This window comes from Sus scrofa, chromosome 16, assembly GCF_054392235.1.
Source record: "Sus scrofa isolate SSC_HxYL_T2T_F1_AM1 chromosome 16, Sscrofa_HxYL_maternal_Yorkshire_Landrace_v2.0, whole genome shotgun sequence".
NCBI classification, from domain to species: Eukaryota; Metazoa; Chordata; class Mammalia; order Artiodactyla; family Suidae; genus Sus; species Sus scrofa.
In genome coordinates, this window is record NC_139398.1 from 67,595,140 (window position 1) to 67,613,854 (window position 18,715).

The window sequence follows — 18,715 nt, forward strand, 5'->3', positions numbered from 1 at the left end:
TTAAAATGCAGATTTTTTCTTTTTTTTTTTTTTTTCTTTTTAGGGCCACACCTGCAGCATATGGAAGTTCCCAGGCTAGGGGCTGAATTGGAGCTGTAGCAGCCAGCCTACCCCACAGCTCACAGCTACGCCAGATCTTTAACCTACTGAGAAGGGCCAGGGATCGAACCTGCATCCTCATGAATAGTAGTTGGGTTTGTTTCACTGAGCCACAATGGGAACTCCCTAAAATGCAGATATTGACAGTAGCTACTGCATGGGGTTGTTGCAAAGGCGTGAAGCATTTAGCACAGTGATGACTTGTGAAAGGCAGCTGCTGCTACCATTACTATTATTAAAACAATAGCCACTACAACTACTGTTATTATTTAGGCTCTTGTTAGCACTGCCCCTGTCTGGTCGAAGCATCTACTCTGGTCTTGTGGGTGGCCTAGCAGCCTGAGGCTGCCTCAGTGCCCCCCATCCATTGTGTAAGCAAAGAGGACCTACCCGGGATTTTGCTGTGGCAATTTCAGCTTTCAGGATCTCAGGGTCATACTTAGAGCTGGATGACGAACCAGAGACCACTGCCAGGAAAAAGAAAAAAAAAAAATTCTGTAGAAGAAATACACTTTGTTCAAGTTGGCTTCTTGAGTCATTTGATAGACCCAGAAAGCAATGACGTTTGGTGAACACCCTAAATGCCCAACAAAGGAGAATCTGTTAAATAAATTCAGTACACACAGAAAATGGAGACTATGCGACTTAAGTGATTTGAAATGATGGTGCCTGTTCACAGTAGCCAAGACATGGAAACAACATAAATGTCCATCAATAGATGAATGGATAAAGAAGAGGTGGTACATATACAATAGAATATTACTCAGCCATAAAAAGAATGAAATAATGCTATTTGCAGCAACATGGCAGGGATGCAACTAGATATTATTATACCAAGTGAAGTAAGTCAGAAAGAGAAAGACAAAAATCATGTAATATCACTTACGTGTAGATTCTCAAATATGACACAAATGAACCTACCTACAAAACAGAAACAGACTCACAGACATAGAGAACAGGCTTGTAGTTGCCAAGGGGGAGGCGAGGTGAAGGAGGGAGGATCAGGAATTTGGGGTTAGCAGATGCAAAGTATTATTTTTTTTTTCCCCTTTTTGGCTGTCGTGTGGCACATGAAGTTCCTGGGCCTGGGATCAGATCCGAGCCGCAGTTGCGACCTAAGTCGCAGCTACAGCAATGCCAGATCCTTAACTCACGGTGCCCGGCTGGGATTGAACCTACGTCCCAGGGCTCCCAAGATGCCACTGATCCTGTGCACGACAGTGGGAACTCTGTTGCAAACTATTATCTATAAGATGGATACACAAGGTCCTGCTGTATAGCACAGGGAACTATATTCAATATCCCATGATACACCATAATGGAAGAGAATATTTTAAAAAAGAATGTTTCTATAACTGAATCACTTTGCTGTAGAGCAGAAATTAATACAACACTGTAAACCAACGACATGGCAAATCAAATGATGTTGCAGAAGGGTACTGAAGAAGGAGAAATGCCCAAACGAAAACAACAATTTACAAAAAAACTACAATAAAAGCATAACCTAAATTTGCAAAATATACACAGTAAATGAATATATACACACACATATACATCTGTAAAAATGCCAGAAAGAAATATACCAAAAAGATAATACTGCTACCTAGTGATTTGGATTTTTTTTTCTTTCTTTTTTTGGTCTTTTTGCCTTTTCTAGGGCCGAGTCCCACAGCATATGGAGGTTCCCAGGTTAGGGGTCTCATCAGAGCTGTAGCCGCCAGCCTACACCACAGCCACAGCAACACGGGATCCAAGCCACATCTGCAACCTACACCACAGCTCACGGCAATGCTGGATCCTTAACCCACTGAGCGAGGCCAGGGATCGAACCTGCAACCTCATGGTTCCTAGCTGGATTCGTTAACCACTGCGCCATGATGGGAACTCCTCGCATGATTAAGTTTCATCATTGTGTTTTTCTGTCTTTGCCACATTTTCTAATACCAACATGTATTTTTGCCAGAATAAAAATCTGAATATCAATTATTATACTTTACAATACTAATGTAGAAATATCAATTATCGTACTTTACAATATTAATGTACATTTGAAAAGGAAAATAAATGACCTGTCATCCTATCACCCTAATACCGTTATCTTCTCTCCAAATTCCCTTCCAATGTTTGTCTACTGTTCTCTCATGCAGGGCCCGACTTCGGAGATATTGTGGGTTTGGTTCCAGGCCATCACAATAAAGCAATTATTGCAATAAAGTGAGTTACATGAATTTTTGTTTCCCAGTGCCTATAAAAGTTAGGTTTACACCAAAATGCAGTCTTATCAAGTATGCAATAGCATCATGCCTAAAAATGTACATACTTGAATTAAAAAATACTTTATTGCTAAAAACTGCTAAGAATCGTCTGACAACCCAGGGTTGCCACAAAGCTTCCATTTGTAAAAACCACAATATCTGTGAAGTGCAATAAGATGAGTATGCCTGTAGCTGTAATCTTACTGCATTTTAAAAACAGTATTTCTTTATGTCTTGATAAAAGACTTGAAGGTTTGCGAAAATGGGTACAACAGAGTGAATCATTTTGAGTAAGAAAAACGAGACAAAGGGAAAATGAGGGTGAGGAGGCAGGGGCTCACTTCCTGACCAGCTGCCACAAACCCGGCTCTGAGCTTCCTAACTGCTGATGTGAAGAGGGCAACGGGCCCCATGTAAGATTCATGGTGTCTTTAAAGTAAGCACGACCCCACTGTTCAGGGAAAGCATAGTCACTCTTGGGGGGGGGGGGCAGTGGTCAGGGAAGCGTTTCTCCCCTGAGTCCTTAATCCCATGGTCTGAACAATTTCATCACCTCCCCTTTCTGCTTAGCATCACCTCAACACTGTGTGTGTAGGGAGATCACCTGCTGGGACCTGGCTTTTTCTGAGGCTAGAGAGGCTTATTTGGAGATTGCTGGCACTTTGCAGTGTCTGGAGGTGGAAGGGAGAGTCAGGAAGAGGGTGCTGCTCTGCTCTTGGGATTTGGTCAAAATACCGACTGGACCTTAGGGGAAGGGAAGGTGCAATACTGGGAAGTCTGGGAACCGAAAAATAAAATTGCTCTGCATAGGAACTGACGAGACATTGTGCATCGTATGCAGCACTGCCTCTCTCACTCACTGAGTGAGTCTGCAGTGATGGTGACGGTGATGACGACAGAGGCTGGGCTTTGCCAGGAGATGAGCGGCAGGAACACCTGGATGGGGAGGACCTTGCAGCCCTAGTCTTGAGCATGGACCAGGGAATTCAGACATGTGGATTCAATTGGAAGCTTTCATTTCCTGCACCCAAATTCCTCTGGTCTTTGCTGGACTTTGGGGTTGTGGGGAAGGACCTGGTTGAAAATAGAGCTAGAGGTATTGATTTAAGCAGATTCCCCAGATAGACACTTTTGGACAAAATTTTCAGGTAATTAACAAGAGTTGTCACCCACTGATAATTAGGAAAGATACAGTGATAAGACAAGAGTCATCAGTGAGGAAAGAAGAGCGGAATACACCTAAAAAGGCAGTGCTTATTCCATGAGCACCCTGTTCTGCCAACCCTGTTTAGCCTGCTGCTAGACTTGGGTCCACATATGGGGGGACTGTTAAGGGGAGCATGGTAGCAGCTGGGGAGAGCTGGTGAAATATGGCAAGACCCTAACAAGGAGAGGGTGGTCATGGGGACCAGCACTGATGGTGGAATGCGAGCATGCTCCTGGGCATGCTCAGGAATCCTGGAAGGACGGGGACCTCCAAAAAGAACAGATTCTGTCAACGGGGCCACCAGGCGATTGAATTAGTATCATGTGGAAAATCACTGAGAAACGCACTCGTTTGTACCCAAAGCTGCCGAAATGCAATGTGGCCTGTTATTTATTTTATTTTATTTTATTATTTTTTATTTTTTGTCTTTTTGCCATTTCTTGGGCCACTCCCGCGGCATATGGAGGTTCCCAGGCTAGGGGTCCAATCGGAGCTGCAGCTGCCAGCCTATGCCAGAGCCACAGCAACACAGGATCCGAGCCGCATCTGCGACCTACACCACAGCTCACGGCAACGCCGGATCCTTAACCCACTGAGCAAGGCCAGGGATCGAACCCGAAACCTCATGGTTCCTAGTCAGATTCATTAACCACTGAGCCACTATGGGAACTCCTTTTATTTATTTATTTATTTATTTAATTAATTTTATTTTTTTAAGTAAGCTTTTTGTTGAAGGAAAAAACACCTGTAAGAATGGAAAAGTGCACAAATCACAAGTGTGCAGCTTGACGCATTTTCACAAAAGAAACACACTCATGATCAGCACCCCACTCAAGAAACAGGTCATTGGGGGAAACAACAAAAACTGGAAAAGAGGAGTTCCCTGGTGGTCCAGAGGTTAGGATTTGGTGCTTTCTGCGTCCATGTCCCCTCGCTACCCCCCCAACAAAATGATTTTATATTCAATTAAGCCCTTAGAGATCGCCTTTAAGTCACACCTTTTTATAGTTAATTTTTAGTTTTTATTCAAGTTACATGTGTACAGTTTAACAGTCCAACATGGTCCAAGATTTGCTACTAAAAAAAAAAAAAAAAAAAAAAAAAAGCAGTCCCTAATCCGCTTCTCTCACTCACCAAAAAGGAACTATTTCGACGAGTTCAGCCAGTTTCTTGGGTGTTTAACCCTGTGTATTGGATAATATGCATGCGTCACTGTTTCCTGATTTTTTTCTTTTTTTTTTTTTTTTTTTTTTGCTTTTTAGGGCCGCCTTCACGGCATATGGAAGTTTCCAGGCCAGGGGTAGAATCAGAGCTGCAGCTGCTGGCCTACACCACAGCCACAGCAATTCGGGATCCGAACCAAGTCTGTGACTTACACCACGGCTCATGGCAAGGCCAGATCCCCACCCCACTGAGCAAGGCCAGGGATCGAACCTGCATCCTCATGGATACTAGTTGGATTCGATTCTGGTGCGTCACAATGGCAACTCCCTGTTTCTTGATTTTTCTTTCAGTTTTACGCATGATGCATTCATTTCTCTCTCTGGAGGATGGAGTGCTGACTTCACTCCCTTTCCCAGCCCCTACACCACACACACACACACACACACACACACACACACACACACACACACACACACACACACACACCCTCCCCACCCCTGGCCCCAGTCCTCATCCTCCTTACAGATAACTGGAGAGAGCAATCTTCGGTGTTTGCACTACTTTTACTCTGTAAACACGACTCGGGGTCGAGGCACATAGCCAACTTTGCTTACTTTTTCTTTCCAGCACATTTTTGGGGCTGTGTTTCCTAGTGTTAATCATTGTCCTTTTTACGCGTGCTTGCTTTCTACACATGTATCACGGATCCACCCTCACCCGTGGCCAGTTATCTGGATCTTCCCTCACCGAGTTCCTCTGCTGGGCGCTGTCTCGCTGGGTGTGTGCCGGCTTTGGGGTGCTCCCTGGGCACAGCTGGCATCCTGAGACCCCCTTCTTGCCCCGCTCCTCCTTCCTAAATACCACGCCTTCCCCTCTGACTCCCCTCTCATTTCCCTAGAACATCCCTTCAAGTAGCTTCCCGAGAAAGGAACCAGGAAAGAAATAAACTTTGTGAAAACGTACATGTCCAGAAAGAGCTTTACTCTGGCCTCCTCTTGATTAAAGGTAGTTTTGCTGGACATAGAATTCTGGGTCGGAGATGATTTTCTTTCAAAGTCTGAAGGCATTGCTCCACTGTCCGCTAGGCTTCTAGTGTGAATGTTGAGAAGCCCACAGCGATTCTGAGTCCTGATCATTTTTGTGTGACCTGGTTTTTCTCTCCGAAAGCTTTTAGGATTTTGAATCGTTTCCAGTGTTTGAAGTTATATAATGACACGTCTTTGGTATGAGTTAGCTTTTATCCATTGTGTTGGAGGCTCACTGAGCCCTTTCAATCTAAAAACACTCCTCCATCAGTTCTGGGAAAGGATTTCTGAATTTTGTCCCTGATGCTTCTTCCTCTCTGCTGCTTCTGCTCCCTCTGGAACGTTTGTTACTCAAATAGACTTCTTGGCCTGATGCTCTTTTTGTGTCCTCGACTTTGCTCTGCTTTTGAGAAACCGTTCTCAGTTTGACTTTCTAGGCTTCCTGTGGGTTTTCCATTCCTACTCTCATAGTGTAATTTCCAGAGGCTCTTGTGTATTCTCTGATGGCTCCTTTTTATGAAATGTAGCATCCTGTTCTTGTGTCATGGTTGTGTGGCTTCTCCAGCTGATTGCTTCCCCGTTTCCTACAAGGCCTCTCCATCACCATGTGTGTTTGTTTGTGTCTTTGTTTGCTAGGTGGCTGGGGTTTTATTTGGCCACACCTGAAACATATGGAAGTTCCCAGGCCAGGGACTGAACCTGCACCACAGCAGTGACCTGAGCCACAGCAGGGACAATACTGGATTCTCAACTGCTAGGCCATCAGGGAACTGGATCATGTGTTTGTTTTAATCTCTATTGTTTGTCTTCGATGCTTTCCATGGATGTCTGGAATCTGAGCTCTCTGCTCACACTTAAGCGTAGGAGCGCATTAAAGGATCCAGCAGTGCCTCAGCACTGGGGTAGGTCGAAACTCGGATTCAGATCTGATCCCTGGCTCAGCAACTCCATATGCCTGTGCGGTGGCCGAAAAAGAAACAAAGGAACAGTAGGGTCCCCAAAAGCGGACTGGAGGGAGCTTGTTGACAGTGGGTTACGTGCTGGACTACGGGTTATGGGGTACATGATTCAGCTGGACTGTTTCATCCAGGAAACCTCACTGCCAGCGTCTTTAAGTCTTTTCTCTTTCCATCTCTTTTCTCTGAAAAGAAGACACTCAGGGTCCCCCGACTCCTTTACTGTCCAGCCTGGAGGGTAAGAGCCAAGCATCCTGCTGGGAACCCAGAGGTGCAAGCGGGCCGGGGTCTCTATCCTGCATGTCCATGTTCACATAATCACAGTGTTTTCAGTAGGGTGCACCCCAGCTTTGAACGTGCCTTGTATTCTGTCATCCAAGGATTCTGTTTCACGCTCTCCCAAAAAGTAAACATCCAATTTTGTTCTTGCCAGGTTGGGGATGGGCAGTTGCCTGGGGCTGTACCAATGTGGGCAGCAGATCTGGTGGTCTGAGTCTCAGAAACAGCTTTCATCCAGTCTTCCCTGAGGCCCCCCTCAGTGCACTCCCACCCCCAGAGAAGCCACTCCCTCCAGTTCCTGAGGCTTTTATAAGCACTCCAGGTAGACGAGAGGCCTGCTCCTTCTCACCATCCGTCCATTTTCTCTTTTCCCATGTCTATCAGCTGGGTTGTCCCTTGGCCATCGGTTTTCCAGCCTCCATGTTTTATTGCCACTCTTTCTGCTCCAAGCTCCCTGAACCCATGCTTGTACGCCTTGAAAATCTCTTCTCTCATATTGCCTTAGTCTCAGGAATGAGTGAAAGCATGTAGGTGGCTCCACGGGCATTTTTAGCTGCCAGGCTCCCAGCGATTGATTTTTCACACGGGAAACCAAGGCCTAGAGGAGGAAGGAGCCCCGTGAGATCCCAGAGAACCCAGCTCTCCTGAGGCCTCATCTTTCCGAGGGTAGGAGGACCCCAGGGGAGTCACCAAACCTTTGAATCTTTTTTTTTTCCTTTTAATCTTTTGTCTTTTTAGGGCCACACCCACAGCATATGGAGGTTCCCAGCGTAGGAGTCAAATCGAGCTACAGCTGCCAGTGTAACCACAGCCACAGCAATGTGGGATCTGAGCTGTGTCTGTGACCACAGCTCATGGCAACACTGGATCCTTAATCCACTAAGCAAGGCCAGGGATTGAACCTGCCTCCTCATGGATACTAGTCGGGTTCGTTACCCACTGAGCCACGACTGGAACTCCAGAATCTTTTTTTTTTTTTTTTTTTTTTTAAGGGCCACGCCTGTGGCACACGGAGGTTCCTAGGCTAGGAGTTGAATCGGAGCTGCAGCTGCTGGCCTACCCCACAGCAACACTGGATCCGAGCCATGTCTCCATGCACCACAGCTCATGGCAACGCCAGATCCTTAACCCACTGAGGGAGGCGAGGGATGGAACCCACATCCTCATGGACACTAGTTGGCTTTGTTACTGCTGAGCCAAAACAGGAACTCCCCAAACCTTGGAATCTGACTGGCTGACTTGGATTAAATGAAGAGAATCAGTCTTGAGGGTATTTTTACCACTTTTGCCACTTTTTACCAGTGTGACCACGGAGAAGCTACTTTCCCTCTCTTGGTCTCGGTTTTCTTATCTGTAAAATGGGAATAACAGTATCTTGCAGGATTGTGTGTGTGTGTGTGTGTGTGTGTGTGTGTGTGTATGTGTGTGTGTGTGTCTGTGGGTATGTGTGTAGCGAGGTCACTTTAAGCAACACATGTAGAGTGGCCAGCACATTGCCCTGCAGAAACTTACTTTAAGGGTGTATCTTAAATTACGTCTCTTCTCCTTCCCCATGAGGCTGGAGACAGCACCAGAGATGACAGCTCCATCCACAGGGCAGGGCCCCTCCTATAGCCAGACCCTGGAGCAGCAGCCAAGGCCACGTGGCAGAGCTCTCACCAGCCCCAGCAGGTCATCTGAGTGAGAGGGAGGCATGTGACCTCACCGGTCTAACAGCACGCTGGAGAGCTGGACCTGGAGGGCAAACCTGGCTTATAAAACCCAAACAAGGTCATCAGGAGCCTTGGGTCATGCCTCTTGTGCTGGGACCACTGGGGTGCTCGGGCTGGGGATGCCCCCTTCCTCGCTGGTTTGGATCTTATATCTGAGATGGCCCCTTCTTTGACATTCCAAATGGAGGTGTCTTTGAACCTGAGGGAGCGCTTAGTAGCTTAAGTAGCATCGGAAGTCATGTGACAGGACTGCATTAGGACCAATCATGTATTTATTCTTCTGGATTCCAGGGATCTGTTAAAAATCTTTATCAGTCCAAGGACAATGAATTAATCATATCAAATAAATACTGTTATTATTATTATTTTTCTGTTTCCGGCCGCACCTGCGGCATCTGGAAATTCCCAGAGTAAGGGCTGAATGCAGTTGCAGCTGCCAGCCTACGCCACAGCCACAGCAATGCAGGAGCCGAGCTGCATCTGTAACAACTTACACTACAGCTTTTGGCAACACTGAACCCTAAACCCACTGACCAAGGCCAAGGATCGAACCCCCATCCTCATGGACACTGTGTCGCGCTCTTAACCCGCTGAACCACAATGGGAACTCCTACTGCTATTATTTATTGCGAACTTAAGAATGAGACAAGCACTATTCCAAGTACCTTATACTTCATAACTAATTTAAGCCCCAGTACACCCCAATGAAGGTGACACTATTAGCATGTCGATTTTACAGATGAAGAATTGGAGGCAGAGAGAAGTGGCATCACGCATGCAAAGTTACACTGCTAGGAAGTTGCAGGACCTGGATTTGGACCCTAGCAGACCAGCTCCAGAATCCACATTCCCAAAATATTAGGTAATGTGTACTTCCTGTCAAGGGAATATTTACTGAGCCATTAATATGTCCTAAGGAAACCGTGCTAAATGGTTTACCTAGACCAGTGGTTTTTGGCTAGAGGCCATTCTGCCCCCCCTTGGGCACATCTGGCGGTGTCTGGAGACATTTTTGGTTGTCACAACTCTGGGTGAGAGATGCCACAGGCATCTAGTGGGAGGAATGCTGTTACACATCCCGAAACACACGGGACAGCCCCACGAAGAATGCTTCATTCCTGCCAGTGGATTCTTATGGGCCACCCTAACTTTTTATTTTGGAAATATTTTTTTTCTTTCTTTTTACGGCTGGGTACCAGCAGTATTTGGAAGTTCCTGGGTCAGGGATCGAATCAGAGCTGCAGCACGAGATCCTTGACCCACTGAGCGAGGCCAGGGATCGAACCCACATCCTCACGGACACTAGTCAGGTTCTTAGTGTGAGCCATGATGGGAACTCCTGGAAACTTTTTATTTACGGGAAGTTTGAAAGCATAATAGGATGGCTATTGATGGATCCTTCACCGGGATCCACCAGCTTTTAACATTTCTCCACCCTGGTTCTGTCGGTCCCTCCTTCTATTCCAACTCTTCTTCTCAGTAGGATGCCCAGTTCAGAGCAAGCCCTCAATGAGTGAGTATTGGAAATGGTGAAAACCTGGATCCCAAATGCAGAACCATCAGTATGTGGCTGACCTGCTCACCTTGACCGGCACCAGAATTTTTTCATTTTTCCCCTCCGGACTCACTCACTCACTCACTCACTCACTCACTCACTCACTCACTCACTCTATCTATCTATCTATCTATCTATCTATCTATCTATAATTACTCAAATGAATTTATCACCTCTGTAGTTATATAATGATCATAACAATCTGATTTCACAGGATTTCCATCCCACAGCCCAAGCGCGGACTCTTTTTAGTATTAAGTTGTAAACACAATGCCACCCGCATGTCTTAAGAAAAGGACATTCTCCTGCATGGCTACAACATCCTTATCATACTTCAGACAGTTCTCCAATTGCCTGAGAATATCTTTTATGGCTGCTTTCCCCTCCATCCAGGGTCTAGTCAAGGTGCAAACACTTCATTGGGTTTATGCCTCCTCAGGCATTTTTGTTTGTTTGTTTTTTAGTCTAGAAGATTTTCCCCTCTCTGTTTTTTTTTTTTTTTTTTCTTTTTTGGCCATACTTTCAGCATATGGAAGTTCCTAGGCCAGGGGTGGAACATGAGCCGCAGCTGTAACCTTGACCACAGCTGCAGCAACGCTGGATCCTTAACCCACTGGGCCTCAGCGGGAACTCCTCCTCTCTTTGTTTTTTTCACAGCATTTTATTTTTCTGAAAGAGTCCAGGCCAACGGTCTTGCAGGTTATTACACAGTAGAGATCTGTCTGGTGGTTTCTTCATGATTCAGTTCGGAGTGAACAATTTTGTCAAAAATCCTCCAGGAGGTTTTCACTGCATCACATCAGAAGGCACACGGTGTCTGCCTGTCTCATTATTGGCGATGCTAATTTAATACCTGTGCAAAGTCGTGGCCGCCAGCTCTCCCATGGAAAAATTTTACCTCCCCAAATTCGTCATGATTTGGGGGAGGGGGTTATACTCTGGGTCCAACTATACCCCCTGACCTCCAAAACAGGAAGGCTTATTTGTCTATACATTCGCCACTTTTTCAGACTGCATGACTTTAGAAAGAAAAAAATCCTCTAACTCTTTGAACCTGAGTTTCACTAGGCACATTAATAGCTCCCTTCCAGGGCTCTGGTAAGAGTAAACGCCTCACCCCTCCCCAGTTCCTATGCTGAAGCCCTAACTCCCAAAGTGATGGCATTTGAAGAGGGGCCTTTGAGAAGTAACTAGGGTTAGACAAGGTCATGAGGGTGGGGCCTTTGTGATGGGATTAGTGCCTTAGAAGAAGAGTGCACACAGCCTGCTGTTTTTCTTTCTCTCTCTCTGCAACATGAAGACAGTGAGAAGCCAGGAAGAGGGGTCTCGCCAGAACCCAACCATACTGACACCCTGATCTCAGACTTCCAGCCTCCACAACTGGAAAAATAAATGTCATTTTACTGCCCACTCTATGGTATTTTGTTACGGCAGCCCCAGCTAAGACAGATGAAGTGCTAAAACCCTCCTGACGGTCTCTGGGACACTGGTTGACCTAGAAACAGCTAATGAGTGTCATACAGTTCTTTTCTATAATCTGAGATTCTGGGGGTTTTCTTCCCTGAGTTGCCAAGGAAAAGGGCAGGGCTGGGACAGCGAGTAACCCACCCACTGTCCTCCTCCCAGACCAAACTTTTCAAAGTGGAGGCTTCACATGGGGGGAGCATCCAATGATCCAGCCACGGACACCCGGACACCATGGTCTAATGCTGGCCCTTTGGCTCACACTGCAGATGTTGGGGGACGGATGGAATTTGTTTGCAGCTTACTGTCTCTCACCTTTAAGACCCTAGGCCTGTTACTGGTCTTCTCTAAGCCTCGGCTTCCTTATCTGTTACAGGATAAGAGATCTATTGTGCTTGCCCATAGAATGGTTATGAGAATTAACTAAAATAACATAGTCAGCCTGTGGGCAAGTGTGTAGTAAGTACTCAGCACACATAGGAACGGATACGTTATTAAAAATTAAAAGACCAAAAACAGTAATGACGAAACCAAAACCAAGCCCACTCCACACATCAGAAAAGGTCATTGGGTTCCTCGAGCGCTACTCATCTGGCATTTGCCTATGTTGGGAAAGAAGGACTGGGGACCCTGGCATGCTGTTCTCCTTCTGCAGATACCAGGGAGACAGGACATGTCCTCCACTAGGAAATACAGACACACGTACAAGCAGATGTACTGTGATACATGCGATGGACAACAGAGAGCCCTTACAGATGCTGATCCTGGGGCAGGGAGTCTGTGGACGGAGATGTCAGAAGCAAGCCTCTCAGTGGAGATGACCTGATGGAAGAGACTGGAAGGGGGACAAGGATCCGCGGTGCACATGGATGAAAAGAACACTTTCTAGGCAAGGGAGCAGAAATACAAAAGCCCAGATGGAAAGGTACAAGGCAGACTAGGGGAACAGAATGGGTGTGCTTAGTACTCCTGGAGCCTAGTGAATGAGAGCATGAGATGAGGTGGGAGTGGTTGGCAGGAGGCTGACAGTGTAGGGCTGTGTAGACCATGGAAAGAGTGATGGGGAGTTCCTGTCATGGCGCAGCGGAGACGAATCCGACTAGGAACCATGAGGTTGCGGGTTCAAACCCTGTCCTTGCTCAGTGGGTTAAGGATCCAGCATTGCCATAAGCTGTGGTGTAGGTCACAGAGGCAGCTCGGATCTCGTGTTGCTGTGGCTCTGGCGTAGGCCAGCAGCAAAAGATCCAATTAGACCCCTAGCCTGGGAACCTCCATATGCCACGGGAGCGGCCCTAGTAAAGGCAAAAAGACACAAAAAAGAAAGAAAAAAAAAAAAAAAGAAAGAGTGATGGGAAACCACTGAAGTTTTTGTTTTTTCAATTGTGATGAAAAATATATACATATAATATATATAAACTTATATATGCATAAAATATACTATATATATATAAAACATAAACTTTATCACTTTAACATTTTTAAATTTATACAGTTCAGAGGCATTAAATACAGTCATACTGTTGTGCAGCCGTCATCACCATCCATCTCTAGAACTTTTTCATCTTCCCAAACTGAAAAACTCTATCCATTAACCAAGAACTCCTCACTTTCCCTAGTCACCGAAGCGCTTTAAATAAGGACGCACAGGTAATGCGTCTGGCCTTCTGAGATGATAAGCAATGAATGAAAGGAAATGGAATGAACATGGCAGATGAATCATTGCAAAGCACAAGTAGGAGCAGGAAGAAGAGTAGAGAGGGTGGTGGTTTGGACAAGAATGGAGATGAAAGAAAACAATGAGAAGCAGTGAGAGGCAATACAGGCAGGACTCAGCGTGGCCTTTCCCTGCTCCTTTTAGCTGTGTTGGTGGGGGTACTGGTGGTGGAAGGTACTCACAGCTGACCTGGGAGCCCAGCTTGTGCTCCCAGACGGCATGCAGCTGCTGATACTCCTGCTGTGCAAGCTCCAAGCGCTGCTGCTTCACTTGGTAGATCTCCTTTTGTGCACTCAGGGCCTCCTGCGCCACCACCAGATAATCCTTCAGCATGTGCTCCTGCTCCCGCCGCCATTGCACCCGGGGATCTTCAATCTGCGTGGTTTCTGGAACAGAGCCCAGAGACCCTAGGTTAGCATATCACAAATACCTGTTGAGCTGGTTCCACAGAATCTACTACCAGAAGACCAAAAGCATAATAGAAAATTACTATAAATATGAATGGGTTAAACTTACTTCTTAAACAACAGAGACTCTTCATTTGTATTAAACACACACACACACACACACACACACACCCCCACCAGGATCAACTTCCAATCGTCAAAACAGTTCATCTGAGAAGAGCCAGGAGAAGGACCAGATATGAGTTTTAGTCAAGACAGAGAGACTCAGAGTTCCCGTTGTGGCGCAGCAGTTAACGAATCCAACTAGGATCCATGAGGTTGTGGGTTCGATCCTTGGCCTTGCTCAGTGGGTTAAGGATCCGGCGTTGCCGTAAGCTGTGGTGTAGGTTGCAGACATGACTTGGATCCTGCGTTGCTGTGGCTCTGGCGTAGGCCGGCAGCTACAGCTCCGATTAGACCCCTAGCCTGGGAACCTCCATATGCCGAGGGAGTGGCCCCAGAAAAGGCAAAAAGACAAAAAAAAAAAAAAAAAAAAAAAAGACAGAGAGACTCAACAACTGTATAGACACTTCAGGTCACCCATTTTGACAATGAGTAGAGGAAAGGAAAGTAACTGATACTTTGGAGGACATGAAGAAATACCCTGTTGGCAATGGAAATCAGAACAGCCTTAATAGAGGGCTATCTGACAGTGAAAATTAAGAGCCTTAAAATGTTAATACCCTTTCTCCAATAATTCTTCCTACAGTAATTTATTATCAAAAGTAAGAAATTCAGGCAAAGATGCATTTGTACAAAACCATGATCATCATATTATAATAAATAACAAGCATTTATGTAATCTTTACTCTATGCCAAGAACTATTCTAATTATTGTATATTTATTTACTCCTCCAATCCTGAGGTTAGCTTTATAGAGGAGGTTCTAGAATTATGCCCATTAAACAAATGAGAAAACTGAGACAGAGAGAGGGTAAGTAACTTGCTCAAGGTCATACAGGAAATAACTGCTCAAATAAGCATCTTACATTTATACAGTACACTAAAACATCCATTAGAAATAATGTCTTTCATGATACTATAGATAGAAAACCCCAAGGACTCAACCCCAAAACCACCTGAACTGATCAACAAATTCAGCAAAGTAGCAGGATATAAGATTAACATTCAGAAATCAGTCGCATTTCTGTATACTAACAGTGAAATGTTAGAAAAGGAATACAAAAACATAATACTTTTTAAAAGTGCACCCCAAAAGATCAAATATCTGGGAATACACCTGACCAAGGAGGTAAAAGACTCATATGCCGAGAACTATAAAATATTAATCAAGGAAATTAAAGATGTAAAGAAATGGAAAGGTATCCCATGCTCCTGAGTTGGAAAAATTAATATTGTAAACATGGCCACACTACCCAAAGCAATCTTCAGATTCAATGCAATCCCTATCAAATTACCCATGAGATTTTCACAGAACTGCAACAAACAATCCAAAAATTTACATGGAACCACAAAAGACCCAGAATGCCAAACCAATCCTGAAGAACAAAAACCAAGCAGGAGGCATAACTCTCCCAGACTTCAGGCAATATTACAAAGCCACAGTTTTCAAGACAGTGTGGTACTGGTACCAAAACAGACAAACAGACCAATGGAACAGAATAGAGAACCTAGGAATAAACCCAGACACCTATGGTCAATTAATCTTTGACAAAGGAGGCAAGAACATGAATTGGGAAAAAAGACAGTCTTTTCAGCAAGTATTGCTGGGAAACCTGGACAATTGCATGCAAATCAATGAAACTGGAACATACCCTCACACCATGCACAAAAATAAACTCAAAATGGCTTAAAGACTTAAATATAAGACAAGACACCATCAAACTCCTGAAAGAGATCATAGGCAAAACATTCTCTGCTATCAACCTTACCAATGTTTTCTCAGGTCAGTCTCCCAAAGCAACAGAAATAAAAGCAAAAATAAACCAATGGGACCTAACCACACAAGGGAAACCAAAAAGAAAACAAAAAGACAACTTACAGAATGGGAGAAAATAGTTTCAAACGATGCAACTGACAATGGCTTAATCTCTAAAATATACAAACAACTCATAAAACTCAACAGCAAAAAAGCCAACAACCCAATGGAAAAATGGGCAAAAGACCTGAATAGACATTTCTCCAAGGAAGATATACAGATGGCCAACAAGCACATGAAAAAATGCTCAACATCACTGATTATTCGAGAAATGCAAATCAAAACTACCATGAGATACCACCTCACACCAGTTGGAATGGCCATCATTAATAAGTCCACAAGTTACAAATGCTGGAGGGGGTGTGGAGAAAAGGGACCCCTCCTGCACTGTTGGTGGGAATGTAAGCTAGTACAACCACTATGGAGAATAGCATGGAGGTACCTTAGAAAACTATACATAGGAGTTCCTGTCGTGGCCCAGTGATTAACGAATCCGACTAGGAACCATGAGGTTGCAGGTTCGATCCCTGGCCTTGCTCAGTGGGTTAAGGATCCGGCGTTGCCGTGAGCTATGGTGTAGGTTGCAGAGGCAGCTTGGATCCCACATTGCTGTGGCTCTGGCTTAGGCTGGTGGCTACAGCTCCAATTAGACCCCTAGCCTGGGAGCCTCCATATGGCGAGGGAAGCGGCGCTGGAAAAGGCAAAAAAAAGACAAAAAAAAAAAAAAAAGAAGAAGAAAACTATACATAGAACTACCATATGACCCAGCAATCCCACTCTTGGGCATATATCCTGACAAAACTTGCCTCGAAAAAAACACACGCACCTGCATGTTCACTGCAGCACTATTCACAATAGTCAAGACATGGAAACAACCCAAATGTCCATTGACAGATGATTGGACTACGAAGATGTGGTATATACACACAATGGAATACTACTCAGCCATAAAAAAGAACGAAATAATACCATTTGCAGCAACAGGGATGGAACTAGAGACTCTCATCCTGAGTGAAGTAAGTCAGAAAGTGAAAGACAAATACCATATGATATCACTTACATCTGGAATCTGATATATGGCACAAATGAACCTTTCCACAGAAAAGAAAATCATGGACTTGAAGAATAGACTTGTGGTTGCCAAGGGGGAGGGAGTGGGATGGATGGGGTGCTTGGGGTTAATAGATGCAGGCTGTTACCTTTGGAATGGATTAACAATGAGATCCTGCTGTGTAGCACTGGGAACTATGTCTAGTCACTTATGATGGAGCATGATACTGTGAGAAAAAAGAATGTATACACGTATGTGTAACTGGGTCACCTTGCTGTACAGTAGAAAATTGACAGAACAATGTAAACCAGCTATAATGGAAAAAAAATAAAAATCATAAAAAAAAGAAATAATGTCCTTGAAAAAAAATTTTTTTAATGGAAAAGTACTTATGATTAAAAGCGAGTGAAAAGTACTGGGTGTAAAACTGCATAAATAATTTTGCATTTATCAAAATACATGTGTACATTCTCCAAAAGATTAGGAGGAAACAACAAATTAGTAGCAGTAGGTGTGTCTTGATGGTAGGATGCTTTTTCTTTATTCTTTTTAATTTTTTAGAAATTATGTGTGTAATAAATATGTATGGTGATAATTCGGAAAAAAAGTCAAAAAACAAAAATTTTTTTTGCAAAGTGTAGCTGGTAGCTGAGCAGACATATAAGAGGTCAAAGCAATGTCAGAGAATCAATTCCCATTGACTATCAACTCCTCCGTCATTTCCCAGTTGGTAGGCGGAGTAAGAGGTGATTGACACACTAGAAATTATATAATCGCAGCCATATGGTGAACCCAGCCTGCAGACAGGTTTGCTTAGACCAAAGAACTATCTTAATTTTGTTTTTTTTTTTTTGTTTTGTTTTTGTTTTCTTTTGTCTTTTTTGCCATTTCTTGGGCCGCTCCCGCAGCATATGGAGGCTCCCAGGCTAGGGGTAGAATCGGAGCTTTAGCTGCCAGCCTACATCACAGCCACAGCAACACAGGATCCGAGCCACATCTGCAACCTACACCACAGCTCACGGCAACGCCGGATCCTTAACCCACTGAGCAAGGCCAGGGATCGAACCTGAACCTCAGGGTTCCTAGTCAGATTCGTTAACCACTGAGCCATGATGGGAACTCCAGAACTACCTTAATTTTGAATTGATTACTGGTATGTAAAAACAAGGAGATTTATACAGCAGGATTAAAATCCTAATATCTGGTTTTGCTTTTTTTTTTTTTTTGTTTGTTTTGTTTTTTGTCTTTTCTAGGGCTGCACATGAAGGTTCCCAAACTGGGGTTTGAATCAGAGCTATAGCTGCAGGCCTACGTCAGAGCCACAGCATCGCGGGATCTGAGCCACGTCTGCGACCTACACCACAGCTTATGGCAACAGCGGATCCTTAGCCCACTGAGAGAGGCCAGGGATCGAACCCGCAACCTCAGGGTTCCTAGTTGGATTCGTTAACCACCAAGCCACAACAGGAACTCCTCCTTTTTCTTGCTCATTCAGAAGATGTGGCCACTTTGGGTCCACAATTTATCTCCTGCATTCATTTATGTCATGTGCTTGGCTCCTGGGTCGTTGTCTTTTGCAGGTCCTTTAGCTCTCTCTTCCTGAATAAGCCCAAACAACCACTCCAATGAAAGAAAGAAGAGACAGGGAGAATGATGACAGAGGCAGCAGGGCCAGGTTCTCATGCCTGCCAATAGTCACTGCATTACAATGGACAGGCGGCTTAACTTCTCTGGGTCTACTTTTCTAATTAGTAAAGAGGATAAGAGGCCCTGCTTCGCTACCTCCCACGAAACCGTGGAGCACTTACACCCCGGTAAAGAAAGCACATGATGGGGAGAGTAAAGTTAA

The 18,715-nt window shown here is 44.8% G+C and overlaps 1 protein-coding gene across 2 annotated transcripts in view; it reads right to left on the minus strand.

The window, feature by feature from the left end:
* Positions 1-18,715, minus strand: part of WWC1 (WW and C2 domain containing 1) — a 176,791-nt gene that overhangs the window by 65,307 nt on the left and 92,769 nt on the right. For both annotated transcript variants that reach the window (XM_085001809.1, XM_021077057.2), the window contains exons 3-4: positions 13,613-13,816; positions 490-566 (exon numbers count right to left, since the gene is read on the minus strand). In XM_085001809.1, the coding sequence (XP_084857935.1) occupies positions 490-566; positions 13,613-13,816 (281 nt within the window). The remainder of the gene's footprint in view (positions 1-489; positions 567-13,612; positions 13,817-18,715) is intronic.